Here is an 11682-nt window from a genome sequence, read left to right as displayed (position 1 = left end):
CAATGGCTCCACTACAGCACCAGAATAACGTTGTGATAGAACATTTAGCATAAAAGTCTTCTATATACCTCCTTTGTTTAAAATGGACACCAATGCCCACAAATCTTTTAGACAGATTAAAAAAATCTATTGACATTATAAAACAGTAAGATGAGACGTGTTCAGAGCTTCCTTTAAAATTATTGAACATTACAGAATTCTGAGTGATTATGTTAAGAAAATGTCCCTTAAGTTTAGTAGTATGAACAAACAAACAGCAAGATACAGTGAAGAAGGGGAAAAAGTCTGAATTCCTCTGGTGATATTAAAGTAATTTAATTACATAATATATGAGGCAGATACTGTGTGCTGCATTTATCTCACATGAAATATATTATACCCAAAATTAAACAGTAATGTTACAGTGCAGTGGATTGAGAAGGAAATCGTTTTTCAAGTTCCTCTACTACACAACTCAAGTTGGCATTCTGTTGGCTATGTTCATCAACAGTTTCTGTAGCTGGCAGCTCTGGTGCTGCAACTGGCTTAGGCTTGGATGTGTGCACAGGTAAAGCATGGTTTCTGTCTATTTGGCTGTACATGTTGGCCACGGATTTTTCAATATCTGCTAAGTTTTGAATATTTTTGAGGATTCCTTTTAGCTCCTTGCGAGGAGGTGGCTCAGACACTGTAATCTGCGATGACGCTAACTGTTTGGCAGGGGACATTGTAGGCTGTAAAGGAGATAAGTGTTGGATGCTATAAGTAGATGAGGAGGAAGACAGAGAAAGACTTGCTGGAGATGGAGGTTGTGGAGGCAATGGGGGAAAGGTTAGAGGAGGAGGTGGTGGTGGTAGTGGTGGTGGTGGTGGTGGTGGTGGAAGAGGAGGAGGAGGAGGAGGAGGAGGAGGAGGAGGAGTTTTGGGTGGATCTGGAATTATCTTTTTTACTTCCACTTTTGTTCGTGTAGCCTGAAAGTTTTGCTGACTTGATCTCTTTATCCTATAAGGAGGTGGAGTTGGTTTGTGAGTTGGTGGAGGAGAAAGCTCTCCAGGACGGTCATGATCACTGATGATTACCGAGGGAATTGTGGATGATGTAAATTCAGCTACTTCAGAACAAGGTGTTGAAGAGGAGAAAGAAAGAGAGCGATGGTAGACAGGAGCAAACAAACGTTGAGGAGACAATTCTAACATGGTTTCTCTTTCCTGGTAAAAGCTGCTGTGTATTGGTGAATGCAAGTATTTCATATCATAGGGTTGCACTTGTTTCATTTCCTGTAGAGCCTGTTGTTCATATTGTCTTGCCTTCTCTTTTACTGTTAACTTGGGCCCAATATTTGTTTTTAATATTGGATTACTAATATCAGCCCAGTAATGCTGATTTTCAGCTCTTTCCATTTCTGCCCTGAGTCCTTCCTTCTGCCACTGAATTGGATCCATGATAACTGGCCTAGTTAGAGCATCAGGTATGGGTCTTTTACTAATCCGAGCTGGTAACGTCCATGCACGGTGAACGCCTCCCAAAGGGCACCCAAAAAGGGCGTCTTTCAAGACTACTTTTCTGAGTGAAAGATCAGCTAAACTATCTTTTCTCTTCTGTGGTAACTCATTAGAAGGCAAACCTTGAATGGCGCCTTCTATATACAATGGGTTTTGAGTAGTTAATGGGTTCTCATCAGATAAAAATGTAATGTTACTTGCAGATTTGGGAAGATTACTTTTCAATGATCCATTGATATTAGATTGCTTGTGAGCCTCAATAGCACGGGAAGCAAAGCTGCTTATAAGTCTTTGACGATCTCCTTCTTCTAAGACTGACTTTTTTCCCCTGCTTTGTTGAAAATGGTAGAGAAGAAAAAGACTTGAAAGAAAAGAAGATAATTACATGTAAGGAAACATGCATGGACATAGATATTCATGAAAAACAAATGGATTTATGATGTGAATCAGTGCCATAGCATTACTTCTACTGTAATAATATTATCCAGTATAAAGGCCATATTTACTAAACTACTGAGGCAAGACATTTACTTTTATATCTTTTGTATAGAAAGAGAATATGAAAAGAAGAGCCTAGAACCGTCTTCCAGCTAAGTAAACAAGTTTTAACCTTAACCAAACATCTTTCCAGCTTTGAAAACAATAGGACTTTCCTTTTTTTGAAATACCAACTTGTATTTTTTCTCATACATTGAATTAAAATCTGAAAGCACGTATTTTTCCAATTACAGGTATGCTGCACCATATTTCTGCACCATAAGTGGAATTATAATGTAGCATGACATGGTATTTCCATTTTTCACATCAGCAGAATAATATTCACAATACTGCTACCAACATTGTGCCAAATCCCTGAGTTTTATAAAGTAAGAGGACTGCCCTACACTTTAATGTGTATAGTGTATGTACAACAGTCACATACACACAGACAGATTTCACTTCTATGCATATTTACATGAGTATATCTGTCTACTGCATGTAGGAATACCAAGTACACACCATACATGTGTGTAGCTAAAGCATCCACATGTAAACTGTAACTCTGATAAAAATAAAAATATACTGTCATCTGATTGTGCAATTTACTTTGAGCATTTTAATGACACACTAACCCAACTTCTTTGCACTACTTTCAACATTCAAAAACCCATAGCAGATTGAAGCTAAAAGAGCCCCATAGGAACAGCAACTATATGTAAAATAATTAAAATAGCTTATTAAAAAGTGACTTTTTTACTTTTTTTGTTATTTTCAGTACTTTATAACTATTCAACAATCTCACCACTCCAAATGGGGATTAGTCCTACCATAAATTGATGTTTTTATGTTTAACAGAACATAGGTCAGGTGTTTTAAAGAAACAGGGAATAAATCTAAGAAAAAATCTTGCAGATTATTTTGAATAGCTTTAACTATTTTACTGTTACTGTTACCTAATTCACTGGATTTTCTCCAAGGCAGTAAGAAAAATCTGTTCTTATGAATTTGGATAAATTGTACAAATATATGTTATTAAAGACTGCAAAACAGGTGGACATGATAGCAATAAGGGGTGGAGGTAGAATATAATGCACACATATACATAGCTAATGTAACAAAATACTAAAAACTGGATGTGTCTACATAAGATGTTTTATGTGAAGCTGATTAATTAGCTGCACAGTAAAGGATGCACATCTTCATGTGTGCCCCTATTAGGCCGCATTAGATTAAGTCTGCAGCAGCATAGTACTTGTCAACACAAGTACTATCCTGCTGCAGAGTATTTTATTTTAAGGAGTTTCAGTGTGTGGGCTCCCTGTTGGCTAGCCCTGCACTGAAGCACCTTCATGCCCCACCCAGCCCTTCTGCAACACATTGAGCCGGGGGTAGAAGACCCAGGCTGGCAGGCTGACCCCTTGAGTGCCCATCAACCAGGGCTGCTCCTACCCAGCTCAACATACTGTGATCCTGGGTGCACGGCACTCAGGATTAATAAACTCCAGAACAATAAGTGCCCAAGTTTATTCATGTGCACTAATGATGTAGAAAACCCCCAGTTTTTCTTTATTTAGTTTAAAACTCATTTTCTCTCCTTCCCCAACCATTTCTGACTTTTTCTCTCCCTCTCTATTCCCTATAGATAAGTATAAGTAAGCTAAAATGTAGGATAAGCGTTAACATTTTATTTTAGGTAGTAAGTTTTATTTTTCTCTCCCCTCTTTGCAAATAAGTGTCCTGCTATTTTGATATAGATAGCCACTGTTTTATAAGTGATAATTATTATGTTTGTATTGATTTTTTTTTTACTGCTTTTATATTATGTGATTACTGTTTTAAGCCTATATATATAAGTTAGCATAAGTCATGTCAAGTTTCCATCTTGTAATGTCAAGCCTCCATCTTATCGCCATGCTCGGTTGTGTAACCCATGACTCACACCTACCCCTTCTATGTAACTTGTTTCCTGAATGAATGGGGATGAATGCGGGTGCTTGAGAGACAATGTCAGTAGGTCTAAAAATAGCTCCCTCTGAATGATCGAACCATCAACACCAATACCTGGATGAAGGACCCAGCCCTGGGAACCACCCTCAGCATTCAAGAAACAAAAGATGAGGCAACCCACCATTGTGCCAAGGCTGCACATGCTCAGTAAGAACACCTGGAGCCCTCTGGGACAGGGCTGACATTGCCTGGACATGCCCTCCCCAAAGGAGATTAGAGGTAGTCTGCCCCATAAAAAGGGGTAGTGAAGACTGACTCCTTGGGATGCCCTCACCATCTGGACCAGCACCATGCCATACTACCTATCCGCCCAGAGGCCCTGCTGCTAGCCCCCCTCTGGACAACACCTACTGGACAAGGACCCCTTTCCAGCCTGGATAGATAGCTATCACTCCCCACCCACTCTTCAAGCAAGGACTTGGACTCTGCTTCTCTTCCCTACCTGGACTCCAACCCTTCCACTGAGTTTCTTTCTCTTGCTGCCATTGTGAGTGTATGTGTGTGTTGTGTAAACCAATAACTTTCATGAGGCTGTGTAGTGTGTTGTCTGTTTAATAAAACTGTTATTTCGACCCCTGAGTTGGGTTTTGCTTTACTATGGTTTGGCCCCGCTCCAATCTCTGTTCCTCGCCCCTCTAACTTCTGTCTCATTTCTCTCTCTCCTACTCATAGCTCAGTGCCACCTCCTACACCTGTCCTGAGCTTCTCTGTCTCTCCAAGCCCCCTGTTTCTTTGCCACTGTCTTACCCCCACTGTCTTTTCCCCTGAACAACCAAGTTTCTGCCTCAATTTCTTTCCTGGCTGTCTCCTCCTTGCCACCACTTATCTGCTCCATCCCCGCAATATCTCAGCTGTCTGCTTCAGTTTCCAGCCCCAGCCTCCCAGGTTTTCATCTCTCTCTCTTTCCTGGATGTCTCCTCCTTGCCACCAGGATTTTTTTCCCCTTGCACCAGTGACCTCGAGTATACCTGGGGCCACTTGATCTTAAGTAACACCAAGCATTTGTGTGCATGATATACAAATTAGTGATCTGTGTATGTGTACTGTGTGTGTATGGACAATTGATTTTTGTCTAACTTTTGGGGTGTATAGTGTATGTGCCTGAACTGGTGATAGGTATGCATACGTTTAGGCGGGTTTGGATGTGTATGTGCCTGAGTTGGTAGTGTATGTGGGTGTATGCACCTAATTGATTTGTGTGTTTGTATATGTGCAATTGCATCACAGCCTCCTGTTTAACAGCACAATATTGAGATCCTGAGAGTTGACCTGACTCCGCAAGGCGACAATGATTACCCCAACAATGATTACCCCATTGTTGCATGTGTAGACATGCCTAGTGAACTCAAATCCATTAGGTAGTAAAGCACCATATGTAGTTAATGAGATGCAGCAGCATTTCCCAAACTTTGTGGGTTTTTAATGGCTCACCACACCAAGGCTGGCTACTCTTATTCATCCCCATGTCAACTACTGCTTCTCTCACCACTGCTTCCCTTCCCTGTTAATTGCCACCATTCCCCAGTAGCAATCAGCAGTGTAGGGAAGTAGCAGCTGTTGTTTGCACATGCCTCCACTAGGAACTTTTTGTGCCCTCCCAGGTAAGTGACCCCAATACTTTGGGAAATGCTGAGGTGCAAGACACCTGGTAAAGGTCTATTGAAACTGCCTTTTTTAGTGCAATATACAGTGAGCATGGTAGGATGGCAATCTTCCCTACAGAGCCCCGATACAGGTATGCTTCCTCCTTGATCAGAGATGGTTTGTTCAGAGCTTGCTCATGTATCTCTATACAGCATTCATTGTGTTGTATTGCAGACACACCAAAACTTAAGTTAAAATTTCTTGCTGTTTCTTTTTCTTTCTCTTTCCAGAACTCTAGGAAATTGCACTTAACAGGGCATTTAAAAATATTCTACAGTGATAAAACACTAAAGTAAAGATGGAAATATCATTTAAACATTTAACTATGAGTAAAGATAAAATAAGATAAAATCCTAAAGCTTCCTTATTTATGTGCATATAAACCTCCCACATTTACATTTCACAGCTGGGAAAAGTAAAATACATTTTTGTTGAATTCTCTAGATGAATGCATCAGCTGAGCATATACAATATCTTAATTTATCTCTTCATGTCAGGGCATGGGGGCTGAGTAAGGATGGTTGATAGGAATCAGTTCATAGGGAAGACAGGGCCCATGTAAATGAGACTAACACAGTATAAAGCACAGGGCATTTGGGGAAGACTCCACTGGTATACATCTTCCCCTGCACCTGACATTGTCTAGGAACTAGCCTAAGGGAAAGTAGATCTCCTTGTCTATGCTGATCACATAAGTAGGTCTCCTTGTCTATGATGATCACATAAGTAGGTCTCCTTGTCTATGATGATCATGGGTATGACAGAATCATTCAGTTAAAGAAAAAAATAATACATAATTTCATTATTTTGAAACAACATACTGAGTGGCAGTATTTCAGTTTCACTGGTCCTCTTCTGAGATATATATCTCAAGGTCCCTAAGGCCTTTCTACAGATGAAGGTAAAGGTGTGATGGGATCTAATGCATGATCAACACAATCACTCTTCCTGCCATGCCACATGAACATGGTAGTAGATGTGATTGTGGGATTTTACACCAGATCCCATTGGACAAGCAAGAAGCAAGTTCCCATGCCTGGGAGCCCCCCTCAGTTGAGTGGCTTCCAGACATGGGAGCACCCTACACACTCCTGGGGCTGGGGAATCACAACAGCTGCAATCCCCCAGTCCCAGATGTTTCACACACAATAGTTTCTAGGCTCTTAGACTGTAGACTACAAATAATCATTTAAGTTCAGCCATTGCAATGAGTTCCGTACCTACTCTAATTGACACTAGTTTCCACAAAAGGGAAAGGAAAAGGAAAATAGAGACACTAATCTTTTAATTTAAAAGTAAATGTCTTCCATGTAGCATACTAATATAAAAATAAAGAATGATAATCAGATAGCAAATGATTAAAGTTTTGATGTAGACTAAGCAAAAAGAATTAACTACTGTTTCTATTAGCTATGAATATTATACACTAAAAAGTGAGTTTACTTACTGATGCCTATGTATCCAAAGAGAGAGAAAGAATGGAAATCATGAGACAAGACAGAGTAAAATAAACAAATAAAAAGTTTAGTTCTATTTAATTTATCATAAATACCTAAACAAACAAAAGAAGACATGATGTAGTATTGCAGATGGCTCTAGGACAATTATGAAAATGCAAGCAAATTACAACAATTAAAAAAATCCCCAAGAATGCTTTTGAAATAAATTATCTTCAGTAACTTTTAATCCTCTTTATTTTAATGTATTAATAAGCATATTATTTCTCCCTAAAATACCTAGGTAAATTTCTTTCCTTTATTTTTAATCCCCACCCCCCATTTTCTTCCACAGATTTACTGACAAAAATCTGTACAAATACTATGTATTTTAGTGTACAAGAAACAGTTGACTATATTCATCCATCAATTTTCCTTTGAATAACATGAAGAGATTTAAGCATGTACATTCATATGGATGGTATCTCTCCTCTGTTTGCCAAATTTTCCCTTTCAGTTGAAGTACTGGTGCAAATCTGGGTAACCGAGCTTCTGAGTCAGAGGTGCATGCATTCAGATTTGCTGAAACAACACTTGGGACAAGGGATACAAAATCTATTCAGAAACACAGGGACTATATTTAAGCTTGCATGAAAAGTGATGTAGTGATCACCAGGTTCAATAAATACAGGCATATAATGAATGAAAAGAACTTAAAAAAAACACTTTAATTGTGGCGCAGCAGGCAACCTCTGCAGATCTGTTCTTTCTCTAACTACCCTGCTGCTCCTTAACTGAGGCACGATCTCCCAGTTTCAAACTCCATTAGTATTCCCTTAGAGAGAATTTCTAACTTATAACTTCTAGAATGAAGACTCATAAGGCATCTAATGTCAATTTATAAACAGCCCAGTTTAACTTGTAGAAGAATAAGTAAGAACTGTTCCTTTGATTTTAATGGGAATTTGGTTAAAGAACTAGGGTCTTAAGATAGCAAAGCACTTAAGTTAAAGGGTGGCTGTAAAGCAGTGGCTCTTAACCTTTTTAGTTTCAAAGCATCCCTCATAAGACTTAAAGCACCCCTCCATAACTTTTGTGAATTGAGCAGTACCCCATTTCAAAAAGCTAATTTATGTATTACAAGGCTTACCTCATTGAAGAGGGGCAGGGCCGTAGTCAGGCCTGCCTGCCCTTATCTGTCTATCTCCTCACACCTGAAACCTGAGCCTGCTAAGCCTCACTTATCTCCTCACATTTCCTGAGGAGGATCTTCAAAGCATACGACAAGGTGCTCTGCCACCCTGGTTTAGAATCACTGCTGTACAGGCATAAGTAGCCCGATCTGGACCAGGACATAGAACTCTCAAATTTCTAAATCTTTTAAATTATATATTAGTTGTTCTTCATAGAAATATGCTTTTTGCCACTCCAACTTCCCAAGTAATATCATTTCACAAGTATACAAAGCTGATGGAAAAAAACTGGGATGAAGCTACACTTGCATCAATGAGTGCTCTGAAACTTCTCTAGTCCCAAACAGAAATTCAACTAAAATCAATTGATAAGCAGGCAGTACACTCAATCAACATTTCAAATGGAAGCACAACTCTTCCTCCTGCCACCTGAATATTTTACAAATTCAGATGTATACTTTGCAAAACTTCAAGACTTTGAACAGCAGCAGTAACAATAATATTTAAAATAGAACAAAATTCAAATAATACATCACCAATTTCCTCAAAAGTAGCTTAGACACATTATGAAACCTATTCTCAGTGTTTTTCTCTCTACTACACTTGATATATATATCTACTACACTTTATATATATATCAAGTGTAGTATATGATATAATAAATAGATTTGCTAGTATGTGCCTTTAACCAACACACACTATCGTTGGACAATAATTCTACTTTATTAAGATACATTCCTTTAATTTACTTCAGATCTACAGAAGTAAATAACGAGAATTTGTCCTCTGTTAGTAATTTAATGTCTCAGCAGAAAACTGATTTCAGGCATACCATGGCTCCAGTTCTTAGAATTTCACTTAATAGAATGTGTCACATACTAGAATTAAAACTGAACACCAAAAGCTTTATACTGTAGGCATTTTCTGCCATTTATCAGAATCTCAATATATAGAATCAGCTGTTTGTTAGTATAAGAACTCAAAACCATAATCTGTGCATGATATCTCTTTTCCCTGCTAGCTATTAAAATCAAGTCTGTGTGAATGTAGGTTTGCTGCACAAGTTGGTTGCTATGCAATGGCTAATGACTACTGAGCATGCGCTATTATGGTATCCACATAGACTTTTCGGTTTCCCGCCTGTCGTTTTTTAGAATCGTCAGTTATTAAAATCTAAAAATGGTCTATCCAGTTATTATAAGTAGTAAATACTATATGATACTGGAATTCAGCTTCTAAGATGATTTTAGCTATGGATATTTTACCAGCATATAATGGGCAAAAAGTGCTTTCCTTTAACTAACATTGCTTTTTAATACATATTATATTTTCCCTTTGTGTTTAATTTCAATATTTAATTAGCTTTAAAAACCTTTACCCCAAAAAGAATTTCAGCTTGAGGAATCTACGTCGAATGGGAGTTTTGGACTGAGGGTATTATTAAGTATATCCAGTAAGCAGATTTGAAATAATAAAAGTCTGGGTTAGATTCTCAGCACACAGTAGGAAGAGTTCTGAAAGGTCTAACCCCTAAATTTGCTGCAAATTAGTGCATTCTCAGGACCACTTTAATTGCTTGAGCATGAATAGCCAAGTATGGGCTAGGAGACTAATCCAGATCATAGGGAGCTCTGGTTTCACCTTTTGAGCAGCTTTATGTTTTGGCAGCTGCAGGCCCTCTGGAGAGCCCTTTATATTCAGCTGGCTATTGAATTCTATTTTCTGTTCCTCTTATAACACTTTACTTTGGCTGAGAGTTTAGCTTTTATATTTACTTTCTTGATGATGAAGAGGTATGAGGAGTATGTGAAAAATCTCCTTAACAAGAAATGTTCTTTTGATGCATGCTGGAATAGGTGATATTCCAAAAATGTGAATTATGCCTTGTAACATTGACAATTTTAATGATGAGTCATAATGAATACTTACATGGTGCTGTCACCGAGTTCTTCATAGAGATTGTTGGCAGCACCACTTGCTGGTTTCCCAGCTGGCAAGGCCATCTGGATCCTTGCAGTCTTCGCACATTCAGCTTGTCGCCTTTGATATGGTATAAAGGGAGAAAAATGTATGTTAGAAATTGTCTATGGGAACTATGGACTGATGTGTAGAAGTTACTTATGATGTGTTTCTTCTGGTTCTTCAAAGAAAAGCAAACGTGAACAACTGATTTAACCTTTTAACTATCCCATTACTTGTTTCTTCATAACAAAATTTCATGGCTACTGTATGTAAACAGTATTTTGTTTAATACTATTATCCTTTTATATAAAGGCCAGACAAACCATCCATTTATCATGATATAATAGGTAATGTGTTTATGATTAACTATTTAGAAGGTTTAAGCTTTAGTAGCACCCATTTTTCTAAGGCAATAATATTAGTGGCTGTATTGGTAAAGTCCTTTATTTAAATGAAAAAAGAAGACGCTTACATAACACTTATATTTAAAAATATGTAAGATAATCTCCAAAGTTTATGTTATAACTTGACTGCTACCCAGGATAACTTTTACAATCTTTTCTCCAATGCCTGATGAGTGTTTGTGCCTGAAAACAATTATTTTTTTTTTGCAAAAATCTTGTTGATCTAATAAAAGATATCATCTCTACTATGAATCCTGATTGTTATAACTTGAAACATTTTTGTCAGCAAAGAGCTGGATCAGAATTTCCTGAATGAATGGGTTATTTTTCACTAGAAAAGACACTTTTCACAAAACCGGTTTTCCACAGGTAAATTTCAACTTTGCCAAAAATGCAGATTCTCTGTTGAGAAAAGTGAAATGATGGCTCATTTGGTCCCAGGCTCTGGAGAAATAGGTTTTCACCAAGACACTTAGCTGCTGTTTGGCAAATTGTGTGGGGAAACAGAAAGCTGGGATGCATTATCTCTGGCTCTCTGCACTACTTAGTTTATAGCTTGATTTGAGATTCAAACGTTTGTTAAAAAACACAAAACATTTCCTGGAAAGGAATTTAGCTTTTCTGACCAGTTTTAATAAACATGTGCAGTATAAATTTAGGTTATTAGATCATTTGGAAGGATGGGAAAGAGAAGATAGTCATGATGCTTTTACTGTATAACTCTGGCCCTAAATTAACTGTATTAAAATCTGAAAAAATCAGATGTCATAAGCAAATTAATGTATCTTGAACTGATCTGCATTAGCCTACAGCAGCTTTTAGTGACTAACTATTTTCATCTCCCCTTTACAATGCTATATTTTAATTACTATATGAATCAGGGTATATCTAGGAGATACCCTGTTCAAAGAATATCAGTATAGGTTTCCCTCAATTTATGCAATACATGCATTCCCAGAGAATGATGCATACACTGAATTAGCATAAAGTGAACCCATTTTATAATGTAACAAATAGGGATAGGTTCCTATGGCAGTGAGGGAGGGAGGCTGGGACTGGGGCAGGGGGAGGGGCA

General features: G+C 38.0%; 1 protein-coding gene across 3 annotated transcripts in view; it reads right to left on the bottom strand.

The window, feature by feature from the left end:
• Positions 1-11682, bottom strand: part of PCDH15 (protocadherin related 15) — a 904082-nt gene that overhangs the window by 18722 nt on the left and 873678 nt on the right. For all 3 annotated transcript variants that reach the window (XM_019538590.1, XM_019538589.1, XM_019538591.1), the window contains one exon: positions 10171-10281. In XM_019538590.1, coding sequence (XP_019394135.1) covers positions 10171-10281 — 111 coding nt within the window. The remainder of the gene's footprint in view (positions 1-10170; positions 10282-11682) is intronic.

This window comes from Crocodylus porosus, unplaced genomic scaffold (genome assembly GCF_001723895.1).
Source record: "Crocodylus porosus isolate Cpor-Errol unplaced genomic scaffold, CroPor_comp1, whole genome shotgun sequence".
NCBI lineage: Eukaryota > Metazoa > Chordata > Crocodylia > Crocodylidae > Crocodylus > Crocodylus porosus.
Note: the sequence above shows the minus strand (reverse complement) of the source record. Positions and strands in the feature narration are given on the sequence as shown.